This window comes from Saccopteryx leptura, chromosome X (genome assembly GCF_036850995.1).
Source record: "Saccopteryx leptura isolate mSacLep1 chromosome X, mSacLep1_pri_phased_curated, whole genome shotgun sequence".
Taxonomy (NCBI): Eukaryota; Metazoa; Chordata; class Mammalia; order Chiroptera; family Emballonuridae; genus Saccopteryx; species Saccopteryx leptura.
The window spans coordinates 117,398,345-117,424,252 of record NC_089516.1 but is presented as its reverse complement, the minus strand read 5'-3'; the positions used below and the strand labels follow the sequence as shown (position 1 = coordinate 117,424,252).

General features: G+C 36.0%; 1 protein-coding gene across 4 annotated transcripts in view; it reads left to right on the top strand.

Annotated features, from left to right (window-relative positions):
- Positions 1-25,908, top strand: part of TENM1 (teneurin transmembrane protein 1) — a 774,232-nt gene that overhangs the window by 389,527 nt on the left and 358,797 nt on the right. For all 4 annotated transcript variants that reach the window (XM_066357037.1, XM_066357038.1, XM_066357036.1 and 1 more), the window contains 2 exons: positions 17,357-17,556; positions 19,067-19,277. In XM_066357037.1, the coding sequence (XP_066213134.1) occupies positions 17,357-17,556; positions 19,067-19,277 (411 nt within the window). The remainder of the gene's footprint in view (positions 1-17,356; positions 17,557-19,066; positions 19,278-25,908) is intronic.

Genomic DNA, 25,908 nt, shown 5'->3' with positions numbered 1-25,908 from the left:
CAGAAGATCAAGTGTTAATAATACACAGGCATGGGGAATTCATATAAGCATGGAAATTCAAAATAATTTCTGAATGAAAGTATATATGTCATTCAAAACTAAGGAGGGGGATGTGAGGCAATTCACAAGGAGATAAAAAGAGTTAATGTTTAGTAAACAAATGTTTAGTGCGCAGGCTTGAAACAATATGGCACAGAGAAGACTTTGATTAAATGGACCTTCCAGATTCCTCCCTCTCTATCTATGTCTGCTATTTCAGCAAGTTCCAGCAAAGAGGACAGGTCTGTGTTTGGTCTTTGCCCTGGGTAAACAAGGGAGTTATATGAGCTTCTTACAGGAGGCCTGAGAGAATAAACAGTTTATCTAATAACTCATATGGTAAAGACTCTTTAAATTTGGTTATTTTTGTTTTCTTTGCTTTACATGGACATTTTTAAAACAGGAAAGGTTAGCAGGATTTCAGGAGTGGGGGTAGGTTAGGGGATTTCTTTTTCTTTTTCTTTTTTTTTATTTTATTTATTGATTTTACAGAAAGAGGGGGTGGGGGAGCAAGAAGTATTGACTCATAATTGCTTCACTTTAGTTATTCATTGCTTGCTTGTCAAATGTGCCTTGACTAGACAAACCCAGGGTTTCAAAATGGTGAGTTCAGTATCCTGGGTCACTGCTCTATCCACTGTGCCACCACATCCCAGGCCAAGAGTTTCTTAATCAATACTCTTCCAGTAGCATAAGGCTTAAGTAAAGTATAACACTGCATGTGAATGAGTAGGACATTTATTAAGTAATTGAGGGTATTGCATTCCTGCAGGTTATAGAATATCAGGAACATGAAGGGAAGGTGGAGAGAAAGAACTAAAGGATATGAAAAATAGTCTTTACATGCTTTACAATTTTTGGAAAAGGCTGGCCATGGGGGACACTGGTATTTCTTTTAAATTCATCGTACAAGATCTATCTCCATGAAGTTGAAAACAAAATGACATATTCTAGTCAGTGTCTGCTGAATATATGACCATGTAAACAGCATATTTTTATAGCCTGTCTTGAACATGCTTTAGCTAAGACCAAATAGTGACTATAGCTTCACCTCTCTGGGCTCCAGTTTCTAATCTGTAAAATAAGGGAGTTGGCTTTGTAGGAGAGGAAAAAATAATTTTACCTTTACCCATCTAGATTCCTGGCTGAGAGACCCCCCCATCTCTATAATAAAAGCACTAAGAGGAAACAAAACAAAAACAGAAGTTTAATAGCATGTATATCTCCTGTATACATAGAAAATACCCAGCCTACCTGAGCAACTGTCCACCACCTTAAATACTATCTCCAACTAAAGACAAAGGAAGATGTTGAGGGAGGAAGTTAGTAATGGAAAGTTATGAATTAAAGCACTGTAAAGGGGGAAGGTTGTCTTGTGGATTTAAGTCATTGTCTTTTCCATCTAGAAGAGTGTCTAGAGATTTAGAGTCATCCTACACTTTCTGGTACAGAGAGAGAAACACAACTTACAAATGATTTCACTTATTAATGTAAATGTCTCCTACAGAAAGGGAACTTCCAATGAGTTTTCTAAGCTTGTCCTGTCTCCTTTCAGCTCAAGATAGTCCTTATATCACAGAGGCAAATTTTGGGGTGGCAAATTCTGCTCCCCTTCATCTTGCAAACCATTTGGGTGTAGGAGAGGGACAGTGAAACACTTTTTACAAATTATATCTTACCAGGAAATTACAAATATAAAACAGATAGGAGTCACATTTCTCCTGATAAAATAAGGGGGTAGGAAAGGAGGCAGATTCCTGCCACACCTGTCCTTCCCTTCCCCTTTGTTCTCCATTCTCTTCCTGGCTGCTAAGGCTTTGACAAAAGCTGGGTGAAACTCAGTAGGACTAGCTTATTGCTAAGGTCCCTTCCAGCTGTGTACCTTGTGAGTCAGTTGTCGTGGAGACAATGACTACTCAAAGACAAAGTGGAGTGCACCAAGAGACCTAGGGGACACTGCTTCACAATTCCCTACACAGGTTTCATGAGATTGGCCCTGGCCCCCATTTCTTACAGGTATTTATTGATACACACAAATAGAAGCAGAGGTGAGAATGAAGAAGTCAGAAAGGGGAACTTCTTTAGAGCAGACAAAAGGGTAAGGGAAGTAGCTCACTTTTGAGATATCTACCCTGCCCATTGATTAACCAGAATTGCTAATTCTCTCCCTATTGTGCTCTGTACAGCATGGTACTCTGGTACTGCGTTCAGTACTTTCCCAGTCAGTGATGCTACTGTGGCTTTTGCCTCAAGGCACTGAACTCTGTCTCTGTTCTATGTACTTATTTAGGACCTCTACAGTCAGTGAATTCGAATTCTCCCCTTAAGGAGGAAAATTAGCTATTTCAAATAAAGGCAGACATGTTTTTGCAAAAGGGGTATACTCCTGGGGAGTGATTGAACTGTATGTCTGTAAAATTTGTAAACCACACTTAAAAGTTCCTGCAGAGAATTCTGTTGTAATTCAAATAATTAATTCCCAGTTTTCTGCCTTATAAATTCGGATTTTGACATCTATGTAGCAATAATAGTCTGCACTTAAAAAGCATTTACAATTTCAAAATTCTTTAATGTCTTTTATCCACATAACAATTTTATGCTGTAGCAGCTAATTGTTACCCTTGTTTTACAGTTGAAAAGGAAAACACAAAAAGGTTAAGTGCCTTGCATAATAGACTTAACTGCAGACAGAGCTGAGATTAGAATCCAATCTCTCTTAACTGTTAGCTTTTCTTTAAATGAAAAAATAGTTCTTTTCTCAAGGCCAATTGTTTTAGTAACAGCTGTCTCTATTGAAGGTATCAATGCATATAGTCAAATGCGTAGCCCTTCCCTAAGAGTACTTTGCAAATCTTAGATTTCACAGCAAATACTTAGGTTCAGCAAGCACTCCCCATCCCCCTTAACACAGAACACTCACACAGATACACACACACACAAATGCACACAAGTACCTTTGGGAACTGAAAGTTAAACAATAGTACAAAATGTACCTTTTATTACTTCCTTTCTTCGTAGACTTAGCTGGAAGGGTGCAGTACATGTATTGCCTTTTTTTTTCTTTTTTTTTATCTACAGCCTACTGACATTGGAGGCTATGCAATGATAGTTGTGGACCTTGAATAAGAAGTTTAATTCTAAATTTACTTATAGTTTTACCAATATTTATTCACAGACCCAGTCAGTAGGTAGATTCATTTATTTTGTGATTCTGTGCCACAAGTCAAGAACTGCACCAACCCCACCCAGGTGATATTTATACGCTCAGATGGAACAGCATCCTGCTGTGTAATTCTGTGCATCTCCAATATTGGCTGGTAAGACATGGATATTAAAATGCACTCAGCTACCCTTTGAGTTAACCCATAGTTTCAATGTCTTTTACTTAAAGGAAATTAGAGCCAGGGCATTGTGGTGGAATTGGGAATAATTTATATAAGCACAAAAAACCATATGAATAGAATAGTAGTAATGCAGTAGCTAAGACAACAATGTTGGGAGCGTAACATTATTGTTTTTAAAAATTGATGGCAAATTACAGTAAATGTTGCCTATCATGCTATATAGATGATTTTCTAACACAAGGTTGCAGAGGGCCCAGCTAGAGTACTACAGCTTGTTTTCAACTATATTAAATCACTTTATCAATATACTTCAGTTTTAACAAAAGCTTTTCTAAAGCATGCTGGAGACCTTACTTCTAAAAAAGATTTATGGAAAGGGTTCAATATGCTAAAAGGCAAACTAATTTACAGTATAAAAATTTCATGTTAAATGTTCCTGTTCATATAGGTTTAATGTTTCATTCTGGTTTCATTTTAATCCTCATTTTACTTTTTTTTTTTAACTAGTGCACATCTTTTCTGTGATGCCATAAGAAATGTGTCTGCCTTGTAGTCCCTCTAACCCAATAGTCTACATCCAATAAGGGCACTGTAGAAGTGTGATATATATTATAGGAGAGCATATTTATCTTCCTGGACTAACCCTTCAAAATCTGGGTGGCCTTACCATAACATCCTTATAACACCTTAGCATTTTGGAAGCACCAGTCCATTGTACAAATTTAGCAGCCCTGAGTATGTCTAATTCCATTGAGTACCCATTTATGTCTTCAGAATTTATTATTTTTGGAGGAATTTCAATCCTTTACTAGCTTTCTCATGAAGTCAATGTTAATTCTAGTATGTAAATTTTGCTTTTGAGAATAAAGTCTTAGAGTTTCTGGATATAATGCCCACATCTGCATTTCCCCTTTGTATAACTTTGGTAATCCCATAGATAATAATCACATACCCTTCCTTTGCCTTCACCATTCTGATATTAAGAAACTTTGGCTTTCTTTCTGTACTGTTCTTATAGCTCTTATTTTCCTTTTCTCATTGTAGCTGTCTTTTCCTGTTTCCATTATATATCTTACTGAGAGCAGCCTGACCAGAACAATGCAGACATCATCATCCCATTACCAGTGGTTTAGAAAGAGAAAAGAAGACAAGTAAAAATTTGGATCATAAGAGAAATGACTTTTGACCAACCTCACTTTAGACTCTGCATTAAAATAATACCAAGGGAAAAAAAACAGAAATATTAATATTCAGAAACATAGAAGCTCATCCTTTTTAATGCTATATTAGTCAAGGAGCTATTTTATCTGTACTGAGAACTTTGGAAGGTTAACAAATGAATCAGGAGATATAGCTTTTGCCCTTGAGAAAGTTCCTATTAAATAGGAGAGCCAGAAGAAACCGGCCGGTGTATACACACAATGCAAAATACCATGCAACTATTAGACAGAAACAGAAAAAAGTTATCTAGGTGATTAAAAGGCTTAAAAGAAAGATGATTGTTATTACAGAAGTTAGAGCTAGGCCTTGAGAAACAAGAAAAATCAATCCTAGTTGAGCTTTTAAAGTACATATTTAGGAGAATGGAACAATGGGCAAAATGCAGATGGTAATAGCCTAAGTGGTAAATAGATAATGAAACTATAGAGGCACAGATGTAGACAATTTGGCAAGGAAAAGAAGACAAATGTATGATAACTAGATGAAGGGGAAGTTGGGTCATTTTGTTTTCTCCTCCCTCCAAAAAAGAAGAGAGGTTTGTTCTTGTTTAAAGACAATGAATAAGAAAATAACAGAAAAGGAGACATTGAGATGCTAGTAGGAAAAAAAATCATGAAGGAACAAAAGTCCCTGGACAAGAGAGAAAAGGAGGGAGGAGCGTCAGAAATAAACTAGGACACCAGATCATAAGAATACTGTGTATGAAAGTGGTGTTTTGATATTGCTGCAATCTGAGGTACAGGTTCAAAGAGAGGGCACAATAAGTGTACAATAAATGCTACATCTACTAGGATTATTGTTACTCATTATTATTATTATTATTATTATTATTATTATTATTACTATCCATAATGAATATTGTTTGTGAGAAGTTTTAATTTGATATTATTAAAGATTTTCTGGGTTCCAAAAAAATCAATGACTGTAGCAATATGACAACCTATGAGAACTGGCTACCTCTATTTCCCGAGGCGTGAGACAAGAAGATATACAACCCTCTGATTACTCTCAACTCTTGGACAAAGGAGTCATAGCTTATTGTCTTTATTAAATGTTCAGTAAGTCAATGTCAAGTGCTTAGACAACTGTGACTGCCCGTCCTCTGGAGACATTCTAAGAAGATCTGGAGGAGCTGGCAAAGGAGGAGCTGGAAAAACTGATCTGACCAGCCCTCCTGCCACTATCCCAAAGTCTGAAATGATTTGATTATAATAACCTACATAGAACAAATATCAAACATTGTATGAAATATAGAAAATAGCCATCACTACTGTGTACTACCAATTACATGTTCTAAAAGGACTGGCCAGGAGACAGTTCAGCTTTTAGGTAACAGGTGACCTTTTGAAAACACTTGGAAACACATCAACACTGTGACAGTGTATGAAAGCATGTATATATGTGTGTGGGCTACACACACCAATTTATAATTTCTAACTATATTTTTTGAAATATTTTCATTGAGATACATTTTACATACTATATAACTCACAATTTAAAGTGTAAGATTCATTGATTTTTAGAAAATTCACAGTTGTGTAGCTATCACCACTATTTAATTTAGAACATTTTCATAATACTAAAAAGAAACCTCATAGTCTTTGGCAGTCATTCCATATCCCCTCTACTCCCCAGCCCCTGACAATCACCATTCTCCCTTATGTTTTTAGATATTTGTTTATTTGTACATTTCATATAATGTATAGCCATTTCTGTCTGTCTTTTTTCACTTTGCATAATGTATTCCAGGTTTATGGATGCTGTAGCATGTATCAGTACCTTATTCCTTTTTTTTTTTTTTTTTTTTTTTTACATAAGAGGAGGGGAGATCAGAGACAGACTACCAAATGCGCCCTGACTGGAATCCACCCAGCAACCCCTGCCTGGGGCTGATTCTTCAATCAAGTGAGCTATCCTCAGCACCTGAGGCCAACACTAGGACAACTTGAGTCACTGGCTATGAGAAGGGAAGAGAGAGAGAAGGGAGAAAGGGAGAGGAAGAGAAGCAAATGGCCACTTCTCCTGTGTGCCCTGACCAGGAATCAAAGCTAGGATGTCCACATGCCAGGCCAACACTCCATCCACTGAGCCAACTAGCCAAGGCCTACTTCATTCTTTTTTATGACTGAATACCATTCCTTTGTGTGGGAAATCTACCTTTTGTTTACCCATTCATCAGTTGATAGATCTTTTGTGGTTTTCATTCTTTTGAGCTATTATAAATCATGCTGCTCTGAATATTTATGTAAAAGTTTTTGTTAGAACATCTATTTTCAATTATTTTCAGTATATACTAAGGTGTGAAATGTCTAGGTCATATGGTAATTCTATGTTTAAGTTTTTAAAGAATATCCAAATTGTTTTCCAAGGAGTTGCAACATTTTTTGTTTGTGCAGTGAATGAGGGTGCGCATTTCTCCACATCTTTGTTAACACTTCTTATTGTCTTTGGTGTTTATTTTAACCTACTGAGTGTGAAGTGGTATCATATTGTGGATTTAATTTGCATGTCCTTGAGAAGTAATGATGTTAAGCTTCTTTTCCTGTGCTTATTGAACATTTGTATGTCTTCCCTGAAGAAATGTCTATTCAGATCCTTTGCCTATTATTCAATAGGTTTGTCTTTATTTTAAGCCTTCTTAATGTATTTTAAGTACAAGTCCCTTGTCTGATCTATGATTTACAAATATTTCCTCCCACTTTGTGGGAAGAAAAGGCTGTTTCCCATTTTCTTGATGGTGTCCTTTCAAGCACAAAAGTTTTTAATTTTGATGAAGTCATATTTATTAAATTTTTCCTTTTGATATATATGTGCTCTTGCTGTCATATTTAAGAAACTATTGCCAAATCCAAGGTCATAAAGATTTATACTTACCCTGACCAGTTGGCTCAGTGGTAGAGCATCGGCCCAGCATGTGAATGTCTCAGGTTCTACTCTTGGTCAGGGCACACAGGAGAATCTACCATCAGCTTCTCCATCCTTCCCCCTCCCACTAGTCTCTGTGTTTCTCTCTATCTCTCCTCCTCCAGCAGACACAGCTCAATTGGTTCTAGCAAATTGGCCCTGAGCATTGAGGATGGCTCCATGGAGCCTCTACCTCAGGTGCTAAAAATAGCTCGGTTGTGAGCATGGCCCCAGATAGGCAGAGAATTGGCCCCAGACGGAGGTTGCTGGGGTGGATTCTGGTTGGGGAGCATGCAGAAATCTATCTATCTCCTCTCCACTCACTTGGAAAGACTGTAGCAATATGACAACCCATGAGAACTAGCTACCTCTCTTTCCCAAGGCCTGAGACAAGGAGAATTTTATAGATTTAGTCCTTAAATTTAGATACTTGGACTACTTTGAATTAATTTTTGTTTATAGTGTGAGGGAGAAGTTCAACTTCATTCTTTTGCTTGTGGATACCCAATTGTCCAGTACCACTTGTTGACAAGACTACTCTTTCCTACATTGAACTTGTCTTAGTGCCCTTGTTAGGAAAACCAATTGACCATAAATGTGATGTTTTATCCCTTTACTCTCAGTTCTATTCCACTGATCTAACTATCTATCTTAATATCAGTTCTACGGGTCTCAATTACCGTAGCTTTGTCATAAATTTTGAAATCAGGAAGTGGGAGACCTTCAACCTGTTTTTTACTATTCTTTTAGTTTTTCTGGGTGTCTTACATTTCCATAAAAATTTTATCTCAGCTTGTGTATTTCTGCAAAAAAAATGGGAGTTAGAATTTTAAAGGGGATTGCATTCAATCTTTAGATCAGTGTGGGAATTATTGCCATCTTAGCAATAGTAAATCCTTTGATCCATGAACATGGATGTCTTTTCATTAATTTAAGTCTTCTTTAATTTCTTTCAATGTTATTTTATTTTTATTTTACTTTTTAGTGAGAAGAGCAACAGACAGGGACAGACAAACAGGTAGGGAGAGAGATGAAAAACATCAACTCATAGTTGTGGCACCTAGGTTGTTCATTGATTGCTTTCTCATATGTGCCTTGACAGGGAGAGAAAGGGTATGCTCCACTTGAGCCCATGACCCCTTGCTCAAGCTAGCAACTATGTCTAAAATAGCTAAATTTTTTCAATATCTATGATTCCCCACTCAAGCCGGCAATTCAGCACTCAAGCTGGTGAGCCCATGCACAAGCTGGTGACCTCGGGGTTTCAAACCTGGGTCCTCAGCATCCCAGGCCAATGCTCTATCCACTGTGCCACTGCCTTATGAGGCTCAATGTTGTTTTACATTTCTCAGTGTATATGTCTTGCAATTTCTTTTGTTAAATGAATTCCTAAGTTTTTCATTCATTTTGATGATAATATAAATGGAACTTTTTCTTTAATTTCACTTATTTTTTTTCATTGCATGGATACATATTCATTAACCTTTGAATATTATTTAAGCAAATGATAATATGATTTTTAAGAAGGTATTTTACTCCATGTTGACCCATCACTCTGAGTATGTATTTAAACATGTAACAATGTGATGATATATTTGAGTTTTGTATCAATTCTCGTTTTCACTAAAGATATTCATAGAGACTGGTTACTTCCTATACGGTAATCAGCATATTGAGATTCTATAAACATAATTTATGTTTCATTGTATGAGACTGTATGTCAATTCAGGAGAGTCTAAAATTTGGAAAACAAATTTTTGTGAATACTATACTATTTAATGGTCAATAGACCACCCCAGAAGACCTGGGTAACTTTAAAGATTTTAGGAGAGTGGAAGCTCTTGCAACAAAATTTAAATCCTTATCAAAAAGGAATTATGTCTTTGAAATTATATGTTCAGGTCCTGGCAGGTTGGCTCAGCAGTACAGCATCAGCCTGGCATGTGGAAGTTCTAGGTTTGATTCCTGGCCAGGGACCACAGGAGAAGCACTCATCTGCTTCTCCACCCTTCCCCCTCTCCTTCCTATCTCTACTTCCCCTCGCACAGCCAAGGCTCCATTGGAGCAAAGTTGGCCCGGGCACTGAGGACGGCTCCATGGCCTCCGCCTGAGGTGCTAGAATGGCTCTGGCCACAACAAAGCAATGTCCCAGATGGGCAGAGCATCACCCCCTAGTGGGCATGCCACGTGGATCCTGGTCTATGCATGGGGGAGTCTGTCTGACTGCCTCCCAGCTTCTAACTTTGGAAAACTATAAACACAAAAAATTATATGTTTATTTTTTCAACAAACAGATATAGAGTCAAAATGTAGTTCAAAATTAGTCTTATAATTATGAGTAAGATTTTTTAAAATTTTTCCACTTATTTTGAGAGAGACAGAGAGGAGGGTGGAAAGGGAAAGAGAGAGAAAGAAGCATCAACCTGATGTTTCACTTAGTTGTTCCATTTAGTTTTGTACTCACTGATTGCTTCTCATAACTTCCCTGACTAAGAATTGAACCCATGACCTCTAGTGCACTGGTTCAACACTTTATCCACTGAGTATCCAGCCAGGGCCAAGGGTAAGATTTTAACAATTCCATTTCACAGCTAACTGAGTAGATGTATGCAACACTAAGTAAGCTATTGTCCTCGAATTTGAAGACTTTCAGGGTCTCTACCTAACTCTTTTTAGTTATACAATAATGTTTTTCTCAAGTGTAAGATTAGTTAACAGACTTTGTCACACAATTAAGTATCTGTTATCAGTGTCAGTAAGACAAAAAGATTTTATTCCTAAACATATTTTATTCAATTAACTCCCAAAGAGCTATGTGTGCAGATGGTCTCAATTCTTACTCCCACCATACCTTATACTGAAATGTCAAAATAATTATCAACATTACTATTTTATTAATTCATATAAACAGTATTTATCAGATGCCTACTATGTACAAGGTTCATTCTCCCTTTTCGTTCTCCTGCCTCCTCCTGGGTTATATAATGTGTATAATAAGCCATGTGTAATACACTGTCAGGAAAATCTGCCCCTGAAAAATTAGAGTCGATTACATGTTTCCCTTCAACAGTTCATACAGGAAAATTCCACAAGGCTACAGAGATAGTGGAAATAAGTTTCCACTGTCCTTTTGTCATCTTTTTACTGCTCTAATCACAGGGAGTTGAGATTGATTTCACTTTTGCGTTTTGCTTCAAGCACTGTTATTCTATATTTCACAAACACTTGTTGCTGTGAAATAAGTATTATATTGAAGAAACAAAAAGAAAATGGTACTTAAATCACACAACATACACTAGGACTAATTCAGGTGAAAGAGCATACCGAAGCCACCTGATTATGTCTCTTAAAGATTTTGAGTTTGACTTGCGGTGGCACAGTGGATAAAGCATAGACCTCGAATGCTGTGGTCGCTGGTTTGAAACCCCAGACTTGCCTAGTCAAAGCACATATGGGGTTCATGCTTCCTGGTCCTACACCCTTTTTTTCTCTCTCTGTCTCTCCCCTTTTTAAAATGACTTAAATACGTGTAAAGATTTTGAATGTGTCGTAGGGTAAAAGTGAAGAGCAAATACAATCTTAAGGTGGGTTTTCTTTTCCATCTCTTTGGACAACATTTCCTTTAGTTAAAGTAATATCTTCTTAGCTTAGATACTTTTCATTAAAATGGAAAATGTCTTTAGAAGACTACTGAGATTGCTGTCATGGGCAGTTCCACAGCCTTTAACACTAGTCATTTTTGTACAAGGACCTGATACTGAAGTTTTTTGTTTTTTTTTTAATGACTATGTGTCAGTTTCTTCTACTAATGTTTCACTGAACTTTGCATAGAAGCACTGAATGTAGCATGTCTAGCTATATTAAGTAGAAAAAAATGTATTTGTCCAGAATATAGTTATTTACCCACTGTCTGATAAAGACTATGTTATCAATAATCATGTGATTAGTATTCAGGTATGTGTCTGAGTCTAGATATAATGAAGCCTTGGTTCAGTCAATACAGCTTCTGCATGCAGTATCTGTCACTAATTTCAGGCCTCTGTATTAACCTTCTGAGCAGCTTGACCTTCTCTTTTTGAACGTAACTACTATCAGTTACTTTGCCATTTTTCAACACAGCATGTCTGCCATTGTTTTTTCCCACTCAGCAATTGATGCTTGTCTTGTAACCAAAAAAACAAGTGTTTAGCTCAACTAAATTTGTGGTCAATACCTACAGTACAACAAAACTTGATATAATCCATGGCTCTCTGCCCTTCATTTTAGATTTATTCAAGGAAGTTATGGGAGAATACAGTAGTCTTGGGCCTTCTGATATGCTTCATAAAATAAGCAATTAAATGACCATCAAAACATGAATATTACAAGAACTGTACCTTAGTGCTATATGTATTTTAACATTGCTACTGCCAATTTGCAAATGAAGGATCAAAGTTAATTAATGTTAAGGTTGGGCAAAATTTTACTTACCTGCAATAATGCAGAATTTCTTCATAAAATCACATTGCATGCTGTTTTTCTGCATGAAACGTTTTCCTCTTTTGTTTCCCACTTTGAGCTACATTAATGAAAATAATGAAATAATAAAGGAACTAGCGATCACTACATCATAATCCATAACTAAATTTAAGAGAAGATAAAATAGAGCAGGCTATTTAGTGAAATAAACTGCTATCTTCCCTTCAGATGCACTAAGCTTTTAAAGGTTAGAGGCTGAGCATGACCAGGTGGTGGCTCAGTAGATAGAACATCAGCCTGGGATGCAGAGGATCCAGATTGGAGGCCCCGAGGTCACAGGCTTGAGCTCAGGCTCACCAGCTTGAGGACGAGGTCACAGGCTTGAGTATGGGATCATAGATATTGTGCCATCGTTGCTGGTTTGAGCCCAAAGGTTGTTGGCTTGAAGTCCAAGGTCACTGGCTTGAGTCCAAGGTCATTGTCTTGAGCCCAAGGTCACTGGTTTGGGAAAAGGGTCACTGGCTCAGCTGGAGTCTCTTAGTCAAGGTTAATATGAGAGAGCAGTCAAAGGACAACTAAAGTGCCACAATGAAGAATTGATGCTTCTCATCTCTCTCCCTTCCCATCTATCTGTCCTTGTCTGTCCCCACCCTTGCTAAAAATAAATAAATAAATAAATAAATAAATAAATAAATAAATAAATATTTAGAGGCTGAGAAATTTTTTATCTGCAAGCTGTGAGAATTTATCTTCTAAAATACCAAATCACTGCAACTAGCATAACTTGTTATTTTTATTTAAATTAAGCTCCACATGTCCATTCACATTGTCATTTCTCTTTGCCTATCTTGCCTTAACTATGATGCAAGCTCTCAAAGGGTAAGACCATCTTCCGTTAAACTTATAAATCTCTTACAGTTACATGCTTCAGATATTTAGTAAAGCTTATAACCAGGAAACCAACAATGTAACTTCATGAGTTGTTTGTTTGTTTGTTTTTTTGTGTTTTTTTTGATTTAGTGACTGACGTTTAAGTAGCCTCATTATGTAATATATGACACTATAAAATGCAGACAAAAGAGATAGTGTAGCATTTGGTAAGTAAGACTCATATATAAAGGTTAATGCCCATCAGCCAGCTTTGCCTTGGATTTTTAGAAGTGACAGTGTCTGTATTCATTAAAGGCTTTTGGAGTAGCACCTTTAAAATAATGTTTGCTAAACCTAAAACATTTTTAATTGTTTTATATTTATAATATTGTTTGCATGACCTAATGATTCGTGTTAAGTAGTGAGAGCCTAGAGTGAAGTTAACAGTTAAACAAACTGAACATTAAGTTGAGAACTGAAGTAAATATCCACACAAACACAAGCTCTTAAGTGCCTGCTCATTGAAGACATCTGTCAGCTCCAGGACATTAAGAGTTAAATGTATAACCAAACCCTTGGGGACCAAACTGTTCTGTCTCACATGGAGAAAAGTAACTTTCAGTAAAATATAAGGTCCTCAGTTGGTCATTCATCATTTCAAAGGGCATATTTTATTAGAAATGTCAATTCTACAAAATTATGTGTCCTGTAATACATAATTATGTTCAAAATTGCATTTGAAATCTATTATTAACAGTTAACAGTGAAAATTCTTAAAATAGTTATTACTCTTGGCCTTAACACAAAAAGCAATAATGGAGGTATTTTAGGGAGTTAAAAGCTGTAAGGCATTGGCCTCTGGATAAAGCCACTGCAGGTGTGTTTCTTAATGGGCTGTTAATTTAATAGCGGGCGAACACAAAGGACAGAGAGCATGTGTGTTGTGCTTGGTGTGGAGAAGGAGTTAATGGCTGAAAGATGTAAAGGTTGTGAGAAATGAGGCCGAATTGAACTTTCCCTCCTGAGGTGAATACTCCTTGCTTAAGATCAAGGCAATCCTCTTGTCTGCCTTTTCTCCCTGCCACCGCATAACAAAGATTGCCACAGAAACATATAGTGAAACATCAGAAATCACTAGAAAATATGGCAATAAATAGTAAGGATCTGATTGTCAAAACTCAGCATCTTCTCACACAAACAATCTCCTGCTAGGATTCTTGTTTTTGCTACCAGCACTAAGTCAACCAAACTCAATCATGAGGTCAATTTTGACCTTTCATTAGCCCCCACATCTAGTGTCCCTGTGTCCTAAGAACTTTACTTCTCAGCATGTAAGCTATGGACCACTCAACATGGGCATTAATGAGAGCTTGTTAGAAATATCAAATCTCATAGTGACAGAATCATAAATTGCATTTTAACAAGACCCCCTTCTTATGCCCATTTGATTTTCAGAAGCTTTGCTTTCCTTTCCTAATGTAAATTTTCCTTTACATTATCTTTCTTCTTTCCTTTTCTTTTTCCTTTTATTCCTGGGGAAATAACTTTTTATTGTTATAGCTCTATATTTTAGATTATTTTTTAAAAGCATGGAATATGATTTGACTTTTTGATTCAGAATGATTGTTATTACCTTTTAATACAAACATATAGTTCATTGCCCTTCATTGTAATTGTAGATTGGGATATATGAAATTTTTTCTTCCCTCTTTTGTGTTTTTTAATTAACCATTTCAATCTATGTCTTCCCTAACTTGCTTTTGTTTAAAGTCTTTTTATCTCTGTATTATTTTCTCTATGCTAGGTCAGAAAAAAATTTTTTTTTTGCCTTTTAATACTTATACTTACAGTAAGATTACAGTAAGAGTTTTAAATATATACTAATTTGAAATTAACTGATATTTGTACCCTTCTTCAGGATAATCCAAGTTTATACTTCTTAGATAATATGTGGGTTTTTTTATTTTATTGAGGAAAAATTGTCAAGTGTAATTGTATTATATTTAAGGTACAACATGATAATATTCATTGTAGAATAATTACCAAGATCAAGATAATTAACACAACCATAACCTCACATAATTAACATAATCAACTCTCTTTTTGTGTGTGGAAAGAATGCTTAAGATTTACTTTCAAGTATACAATATCTTATTTTTAAAATTATTTATTTATTTTATAGAGAGGGAAGAGAGAGAGAGGAAGGAAGAGAGAGAGACAGAGGGAGAGAGAGAGAAAGAGAGAGAGAGAGAGAGAAAGGGGGAGGAGCAGGAAGCATCAACTCCCATATGTGCCTTGACCAGACAAGCCCACAGTTTTGAACCTGCGACCTCAGTGTTTCAAGTTGATGCCTTATCCACTGTGCCACCATAGACCAGGCTACAATACTCTATTTTTAACTACAGTCACTATGATGTATATTAGATCCTCAGAACTCCTTATATATGAAAATATGCACCCTTTCACCTATAACATCCCATTTGCTCCTCCTGCCAGCCCTGACAACCACCATTCTATTCTGTTTCTACAAAATTGGCTTTTAAAAGATTCTACATATAAGTGATACCACACAGTTTTGGTCTATTTATGGCTTATTTCACTTAGCATAACGCCCTCAAAAGTAATTCATTTTGTCATGGCAGTATTTCCTTCCTTTTTATGGGTGAATAATATTCCATCATTCTATTTTGTGTATGTGTGTATGTATTACATATTTTTATTCATTCATCCATTAAAGTCATTTAGCTTATTTCTATATCTTGGCTATTGTGAATAATGCAACAATTAATGTGGATGTGCAGATATCTCTTTGGGATCCTTATTTAAGTTCCTTTGGATATATACCCAGGAGTGGGGTTGTGGGGTCAAACAGTAGTTAAATTTTTAATTTTTTGAGGAAACACTATTTTTTTTTCCAGAACCACTATATCGTTTTGCCTTCCCACCAATAGCGTGTAAGGCTTCTTTTTTTTCTACATCCTCTCCAACATGTTATCTCTTGTCTTTTTTGATAATAACTAACCTAAAATGTGTGAGTTGATATCTCATTGTAGTTTGTATTTTCCCAATGATTAGTGATGTTGAGCACCTTTTCATATACTTACTGGCCGTGTGTGTGTGTGTGTGTGTGTGTGTGTGTGTGTGTGTGTGTTTTGGAAAAATGTTTATTCAGGTCCTTTGTCTGTTTTTCATATTTGAATTATTTGCTTTTTTTTGTAATTGAATTAGATGAGTTTTTTTGTATATTCTGGATATTAACTCCTTTTCAGATATATAGTTTGATAATATTTTCTCCTAGTCTATAGGTTGCCTTTTCAGTTTAGTGATTTATTCCCCCGCCCTTTTTCGTATGATCTCTTTAGTTTGAGATAGTCCCACTTGTTCATTTTACAATTGACTAGACTGTACTTTTTCCACATGAACTATTGGGCCCACTCTAAATTTCTATCTTCATGTCATTTCACCTGAGTTGTTGTCCCATAATTCCTCTATCATTCTTATGTCTCCCTGCTTAAATCATCCCATCTTTTGCCTTAAGGTTAGGCTTCCTAATGTACCCAAATCTCTCTATTCTTCTTAAAAACGTTCAGTGGCTTTCCATTCCTTATTAAATAAACCATTCAGGACTAATACTCAAGGCCCTATAGAATATAGCACCATTCTTTCCCTCCAGCCTTATCTCCACTGCTCTTCTACCTATGCACTTTAGCTTTACAATTCTTTTCTCCTCTTTGTTTTGGTTCAAGTTGTTTCCTTCTTGTGGAGCACCCAGCCCAACAGCTCTGGTGAAAACCTCTCCCTCTTTTAAGGACCATATTCAATACCACTTCCCATAAATACCTTTTTCTGATTCATTTTTTTATTCAACAAATAAATAGTATTTCTCACATACTATTTGCCTACATTCTTTTCGTTTCTGGGGATAAGGCAATGAACAAAACAGCCAAAGCCACATGGAGTATATATTGTATTGAGAGAAAACAGTAAATAAGTAAAATAGGTTGTATGTTAGGTGGGGCTAAGTGCTATGGAGAAACATAAAGGAAGATAAAGGGCATAGAGACAGCTGGAAATGAGGAATATCCTCCAACCAAATACCTTTCCCTCCTTTGAATAACTACAGTACTTATTTTCTTTTACACCATGGTTATTTGTGTACTTGTCCTATTTTATCTTTTATATTCAAACCTTCTTGAGATCAAAAACTGCCTCTTACTCATCTTTGTATCTCTTGTAGCTTCCAAGTCAGCATTCAGTAAATAATGGTTAAAATGAATCAAGTGACAGAAATAAATGCAATAGTAGTTTCAGAGGTGGAAAAGACTGATATAGTAATGGTCAGTTAGGGAGGGCTCCTCAGAAATATTTAATTTTCGTAAAGCCTTGAAAGATGGGTGGTGTGGGCAGGAAGAAAGAGCTGTGTAAGTCATTTTGATGTATTTGTTCTTGAAAATCTGAAAACCATTGCTTTATAAATTCAGATTAATGTTATGTGTAATTTTCTTTACCTTTAAAACCAGTATTTCAGAAGGGACGGACAATAGACACCGGAGAAGTTGACATTGGTGCACAGGTCATGCAGACCATTCCACCCGGCTTATTCTGGCGCTTCCAGATTACTATCCACCATCCAATATATCTGAAATTCAATATTTCTTTAGCCAAGGACTCTCTGCTTGGAATTTATGGAAGAAGAAACATTCCACCTACACACACTCAGGTATTTGATATTGCAGGTATTTTCTGACCTTTTTAAAAGGTGGTAGGTTTAATAGTTCAGGGTTTCTGACTTGCAACATGTATGGGAGTCAAAGGTGAAGATAAAAAATCTTTGTAATGAACAAAATATCCAAAGTAATCACACTGAAACAAATGAAAAATAAAATATCATTGGGAAATAAGGAATCATATTTAGCAGAGCAAATTTAGAAAAGGGAGTTCAAGAAAATATTCTTGAAACTTGAATTCTGTTTCCTGGAATAAGATGGTCATGAACCTTCTCAACCTTATCATGCTACATATCTGTGCTGCCCACACCCCCTTCCTGGTTCTATACATCTGTGACACCTTGTCCCAATGAAAGAATGCATATCTATAATGGAAATGAGTACAAAAGGCAGTTTTGTCTTACTGGTAAAAGCTTATCTTGTTATTGTTAATAATGACTCAAATGCAGGGTGGGAAAAATGTAGTTTTACAGTTGTTCATATGGAAAACAAAACAATAATTAATAAATAATGATACAAAAATAACTCTGTTTCAAGTACTCACAGCTGTAAAGCTACTGTTGCCCCATCCTGTGTATGAAAGCTGTGTGTTTACAAAACCCTTCTGTCAACCTCAGCTACCTAATTTCTCTCATTTCATTTTCCTTATCTCTTTCCTACATGAACCCATTTGGGGCCCTGCTCCATCTAAAAAGTAGCAGAAGGAATCATAGCCATCTGGGGTTTGCTTTGTTTTGAGCAGATATACTGTCGTCCAAACTTACCTTCTGGGTCAGAGTGGGCAGGGGATTAGAATGCCATTCAAGTGTGACTACTGAAAACATGTTGAAGGACACATGTGCTATGTCCTTGCGCACTGATTAGGAATAAAATGAGGATGTCCTTTGAATATCTAAATATGGGACTTAAAATATAAATGATGATGAATGTTCTCAAATTCTTGACTGTTTCTTCATTTATTTAAAAAATATAAAACTCTAAAATTTGTAGGAAGGTCATAGTAACCTTTCCAAGGGGAATGTGTGGTTTCAAGCATCTTCTATCAGATACTTTAGAAACATATAAAAATATTGTATAATACTAAACATTTTTTCTGTTTCTTGTTTATTTATTTTATTTTTATTTATTGATAGATTTTTAGAAAGAAAAATTGATTTGTTGCTCCACTTATTTATGCATTCATTATGCCCTAAATGGGGATCGAACCCATGACATTGGCATATCATAATGACACTCTAACCTACTGAGCTATCTGGCCAGGACTGGTTTATTTATTTTTGAATGACTATTTTAAATACTCCAAAATGGTATTCAAAAAGTGTAGTGGGATTTTTTCAAAATTAATTATATACTTTTAGATTTAAATTTACTTAAAAATGACTGACTTTTTTCTCTTTGTCTGCCTCAAAGCAAAGAGGTATGAAATAGGGCAAATAAAGTTAGAAGTGTTTATCAGTCTAGAAGTAAGAGTAGGGGTTCATATTGTGTTCATTTTTGTTCCAGTTTGATTTTGTAAAACTAATGGATGGAAAACAACTAGTCAAGCAAGACTCCAAGGGCTCTGATGATGACCATCACTCGCCTCGGAACTTGATCTTAACCTCGCTGCAGGAGACAGGTTTCATTGAGTACATGGACCAAGGACCTTGGTATCTGGCATTTTACAATGATGGAAAAAAGATGGAACAAGTATTTGTGTTAACAACAGCAATTGGTAAGCTGCCTTGGCTATTATTTTGAATTGACAGAATAACTCTAGAAGGACATAATCAGTGATTGAAGCAATACAGATGTTATTTAAGCTTATTGCTCATTCTTCCTTAAATTCATTATTTATAATTGGTGACTATAAAAAAAGGCTTATATGGTTGTTGTCATTAATATTGCTTAAATGCTGATAAGATTTTTTTACAGCTCTATTATTTACTGTTACTTTAGGGTACTTTTCATACACTATTTTGTGTGTTTTTGGTAGAAATAATTACCTAGATAACATTACTGAGGCTACACAGAACAATTTCAGTAAAGAAAAGACTAAATGGGGAAAGCTATGTTAATGAAAGATCTATTAAAAGGAGAAAACAAACACATTTAAAAAGGAAAAACTAACCTGAGTCCAGTTCTTCCTGACAAGGGACTGATTCTAAAACCAAACTTTAAGGTTTCAAAATACAACCTGAGAATATTTAAAGAAGAGTATTAAAGAATAATAACTTGAGTCATTCAAAGCCCTTTGTTTTAGAATTTTTAGTTTACAAATCATCTCAATGTCAGCTTCAGTGTTCTCAGGATCTTTTAAAACATCTTTTCTTTTTTAATACAACATTTTCACCAACTATTATTCACAGTTCACCCTAGTTAATCAGAAATATCTTGCTCTTGTTATTATTTTTATTTTGGTGAATTCATTCCCCTTGACCCTTCGCGTGAATACAACTGAGCTCTTTAGCAGTTTTAGATCCCTGAGGATAAACAACTCATTGACACAGTATTTCATTGTGTGTATTTTCCTAAAACTCTCATCTTTATAAAGAAGAGAAAATGTTTTGCAGCTGTCACTTTGTACAACTCTCACCACTTTATCCTTATTTAACTTGTTCAGCCATAAATTTAAGAAGATGTATTCACTGTTAATAGGTATACCATCTGCTCTTTATAACAATTATGTTCTACTTTTACCTTATGCTGAAGACCTTGAGTAGGTAGAAAATAGTATTCCATCAATAAGATTATCAAAAACTTCTTTGAAAGTAATCAGAAAGGCAGAAAAATGCCCTTGTGATTTCGTCCCTCAAGAAATACTCCACCGATTTTATATCTCCAAAAGACAAAGTATTTGTCAAATCAGGAAAAAAAAATATTTGAAATCATAATGCTGTTTTGCCACTCACAAACTCATTGAGGCACATTCAACAGACATATACCTTTCATGATAGTTTTCTATCAAGGCCTGATTTTAAAATTTCAAATGCCAGTGACTTAGAAGAGAATACATTTTTCCTAAGAAATCAAGCAACTAGAATGTCTAAAACTTTTGTGAAGATATTTTTTTTTCTCTTTTGGTTATCATTACCCCTAAACTTAAGTCAAAACACTCGCAAAAGAATTAAACCTTTTTTTTAGCGAGATAGAGAGAGAGAGAAAGAGGGAGAGACAGACAGGGACAGACAGACAGGGAGAGATGAGAAATATTAATTCTTTGTTGTGGCACCTTAGTTGTCCATTGATTGCTTTCTCGTATGTACCTTAACTAGAGCACTCCAGCTGAGCTAGTGACCCCTTGCTCAAGCCAGCAACCTTGGGCTCAAGCCAGTGACCTTGGGCTTTAAGCCAGTGACCTTTGAGCTCAAGGCAGCGACTATGGAGTCCTGTCTATGATCCCATGCTCAAGCCAGCGACTCCTGTGCTCAAGCTGGTGAGCCTGTGCTCAAGCCAGATAAGCCCACACTCAAGCTGGTGACCTCGGGGTTTCAGACAGGGGTTCTCAGCATCCCAGGTGAACACTCTATCCACTGTGCCACTGTCTGGTCAGGCAAAAAACTATTAATCTTTTTTAAAAAAAGATCAATAGTCTTAGAAACATGCTTGGAGGGTTTTTTTTTTCTGTCCCTTTCTTCCTCCCCCCAAAAAACCTAACCTTTAAGATGTAAGTGTTATTATCCAGATATTAAGTTACCACTTCCCTATATAAAAACATACTTGTTTTTTCCTTATGCAAGTCAGTTTGTTTATTTTTCTGTTGTCATTTAAGATTAGAATGGAAATGTTTCTCTTATAATTCTACTCAAAGAGAATCCAAATCAATTTCCAAAAAAAAGAAAAGAAAGTTATATGTTATTTACTCTAAATTATCTCCATTAATTTAAAGGTTTTTATAATTTATCTTAATTTTAGTAAAAGGAGGCTAAAATCTTTTATTAAATTAACTGAAATTTGTGTGATTTTCTTCTAAATGTTGCTTATTCTTTATATCATAATACTAGAATTAGTTGATTGATCTTAATTCTGTTTGGTCTGCTACTAATAAAGCTCAAGACAGTATTAATAACCAGCATTTTGTGAAGAATAACATAGGTCAGCCCCTGGTCTGTAGCAATACGTACTGTGTTCCAGTGGTGTGGGCAGAATTGTCAGTATCCCTTCATCTCAGCCAGTCCACTCTGTAACACCATGACACATGGAGTGCCACTCTGCCCCAAGCTCTGTGCTGAATATGTTCCACTCAGTTATCTTATTTGATTCTCATCACAAGGCTGATAGCAGAGGTATAATGACACTTGTATTATGCATAAGGAACAGAAGCTTAGAATGAGTAAATAATTTGATAAAGCCTCACAGCCAGCAAGTGGCAAAATTGAGATGTGAGGTACCTGGTATGTCTGATTCCAAAGCCTTTGTCCTTTACACCATAGTCATTGCATAGATTATTCCTAACCTTTAGTTTCTCTTATAAGAAAACCTGCCAGAAGCAAAAGTCATCATCAATGCAGATGCAGATATCAAGGGGCTTTAAACTCTCATATAAGAACAGAGTTATAAGCACAGAATTTGAAAATGATTCTCCACTCTACTGAACTGGTATCTAAATAGTGATTCTGTAGCAAGATAAAAAAAAGATAGAAGACAAAGCTTCCTGGAGGCCAACATAAATAGAAAAACACATTCAGTTTTTGTTACTGAGGCCATCCTCCTCCTGGAGGCCCTAGACCGTCCCAGTGTCTCTTTGATACCTTGTGGAGATGGCAGCTTCCAGGACCTCCAATATTAATTGCCTTTCCTTTTAATTTGCATTGCTGGTGTTGAGCTCTGTGTAGCAGTATGGGCCCAGAAACACCTTTTAGATAAGTCAATAAGATGAAGGGGTTTTTATTTATTTTGATAATAAATTTTATTAATTTTTTTCTATAATAACTACATTCCTGCAACACTACTTCCATAAAGTTGTCAATAGAAACTGATGCAAAATTAAATTCAACTATATTCTCCTTTGAAAGCTTCCTCCATGGCCTCCTATTACTTATCCAAGGCAGGGGACATCTAAATGCAGATTTAAAAACTGTCGTGATCTCTTAGTACAAGAAATCTGGACAGTTAGAAAATAGAGAAATAATTGTTCTGTTTTATAATGAAAAAAAAAAAAAAAGACTATGTCCTTTTTCATAATGACCTTTTTGATAAATGAATGATTTTGTGAAAATAACAAATGTTTTAACACATTAAAAATGCTTAGTTCTTTGTCAAATGTTACATTCTTGCCAGCCCAGCTGTAGTTCAGAAATGCCAATCGTCAACTTCTTATCCAATTCTGTTTTCTAAAGCAAGGATAAGAGAATAGACCAGTGGTAACCAACCTGGTCCCTACCACCCACTAGTGGGCGTTCCAGCTTTCATGGTGGGCAGTAGTGGAGCAACCAAAGTATAAATTAAAAGATAGATTTAACCATAGTAAGTTGTTTTGTAAAGATTTATTCTGCAATCTTGAAAAGGAAGAATAAAGTGGGAGGTATCACACTTCCAGATATCAAGTTATACTATAAGGCCATTGTACTCAAAACAGCCTGGTACTGGCATAAGAACAGGCATATAGATCAATGGAACAGAACTGAGAACCCAGAAATAAACCCACACCTTTATGGACAACTGATATTTGACAAAGGAGGTAAGAGCATACATTGGAGTAAAGACAGCCTCTTCAACAAATGGTGTTGGGAAAATTGGAAAGCTACCTGCAAAAAAATGAAACTCGACCACCAACTTATACCATTCACAAAATTAAACTTAAAATGGATAAAAGACTTAAATGTAAGCCGTGAAACCATAAGCATCTTAGAAGAAAACATAGGCAGTAAGCTCTCTGACATTTCTCGCAGCAATATATTTGCCGATTTGTCTCCACAGACAAGTGAAATAAAAGACAGGATAAACAAATGGGACTTTATCAAACTAAAAAGCTTCTGCACAGCTAAAGACAATAAGAACAGAATAAAAAGACAAACTACACAATGGGAGAATATATTTGACAATGCATCTGATAAGGGGTTAATAACCAAAATTTATAAAGAACTTGTAAAACTTAATACCAGGAAGACAAACAATCCAATCCAAAAATGGGCATAAGAAATGAAAAGACACTTCTCCAAAGAGGACATACAGATGGCCAATAGGCATATGAAAAAATGCTCAACATCACTAATGTTTAGAGAAATGCAAATTAAAACCACAATGAGACAACACCTCACACAAAACAACACAGAATGGTGCTCATCAACAAAACAACACAGAATAAGTGCTGACGAGGATGTGGAGAAAAGGGAACCCTCCTGCACTGCTGGTGGGAATGCAGACTGGTGCAGCCACTGTGGAAAACAGTATGGAGATTCCTCAAAAAATTAAAAATCAAACTGCCTTTTGACCCAGCTATCCCGCTGTTAGGAATATACCCCAAGAACACCATAGCACTGTATGAAAAGAAGAAATGCACCCCCATGTTTATGGCAGCATTGTTCACAATAGCGAAGATCTGGAAACAGCCCAAGTGTCCGTCAGTGGACGAGTGGATTAAAAAGCTTTGGTACATATATACTATGGAATACTACTCAGCCATAAGAAATGATGACATTGGATCTTTTACAACAACATGGATTAAACTTGATAACATTATACTGAGCGAAATGAGTAAATCAGAAAAAACTAAGAACTATATAATTCCATACATAGGTGGGACATAAAAATGAGACTCAGAGACATGGACAAGAGTGTGGGGGTTAAGGGGTGGGGGGGAGGAGAGGGAGGGGAGGCGCACCAAGAAAACCAATTAGAAGATGATGAGAGACAATTGGACTTTGGGTGATGGGAATGCAGCATAAGCAAATGTCAAAATAACCTAGAGCTGTTTTCTCTGAACATATGTACCCTGATTTATCAATGTCACCCCATTAAAATTAATAAAAAATAATAAACAGTAATTACCTTGTAGAAAAAAAAGTAGGCATATATATAATATAAACTAAGTAGTCTAACTGAATGAATTAAAATTCCATACCTAATAATAAAAAAAAAATTATTCTGCCAAACTTAGCGAAAATCTGACATAAAGTACTTGGTAAGTAATTATTATTATATGCCTTACCTTGCTATAACTCTGCTCTATAAATTTTATAAAGTAAAGTAACTTCCCTACTTTATAAATCACCATTACTGTGGAACCAGTGGGCGATTAGAAAATTTTACTACTAACAGAGATACAACAGTGGGCAGTAGGTATAAAAAGGTTGACTACCCCTGTAATAGACCATTATAAACATACAAAATGCTATCTGATGCATTCACATAAGGCTTAGAAAAATAATGTCTTCTGACTAATACCAGGATGGTTTTCCACACAGCCACTGGGTTCATTCTCAACTTTCTAAGAATCCTCCAGACTAGATACCATTTTTTGCCTTTCACATTTATTCTTCCCAGGGCAGAACTCCAAGTCTAGATTAGAAGTTCCTTAACTCTGAAAGTTTGTTTGAGATTCTCAGTACTTTACTGCAGTGTGCACCTGCAGGATTACCTGCTGTTTTTGTTCATATGTAGATTACTGGGCCACAGTCCTCAGAGGCAGGTTTAATACATCTAGAGTGAAGACCAAGCATCTGCACTGTAAGTGACTCAAGTGATCCACTGATATAGGTGGTCAGAAGGCTTCAGTTAAAGAAATACTATTTCTCTGCCCTCATTGCAAATTCTCATAATTCATTCTCACCAGTGGTGGCACAGTAGATAAAATGTCACCTGGAATGCTGAGGTCACTGGTTCAAAACCCCAAGGTCACTGGCTCTGAACACCAGCTCATCAGCAAGGGTCACTAGCTTTAGCAGGGGTATTGTTCATCCACACAGTCCCAAAACTTGCCAGTTTGAGCCCATAGATCGCTGGCTTGAGCAAGGAGTCACTGGCATGGCCCTAGCCAAGGCACGTGCAAGAGGCTCAATGCACAACTAAATTGAAAGCATCTGCAAGTTGATGCTTCTCACACTTTCTGTCCCTTTTTGTTTCTATAAATAAATAAATACATAAATAATTAAATAAAATCTTATAGTCTAGAGGGAGATGCCAAGACTACTTCCTAGAACATTTCCTTTTAATTGGAAATAGCTTATCCAAGTTAAAGTAGATGAAGTAGATAATTTGGATTGAGAAAGAAAAATATATACATATAAGAAGTATGAGTTTAATAAACCATAACATAAAATTCAGTATCCAAGATTGCTAAATATAGAAAACTTACAGAAAAGAGTAATGAGAAGATAATTTAAAAAAAAAAAAAGAACCACAAGAGTTAAGCATACATAGCAGCA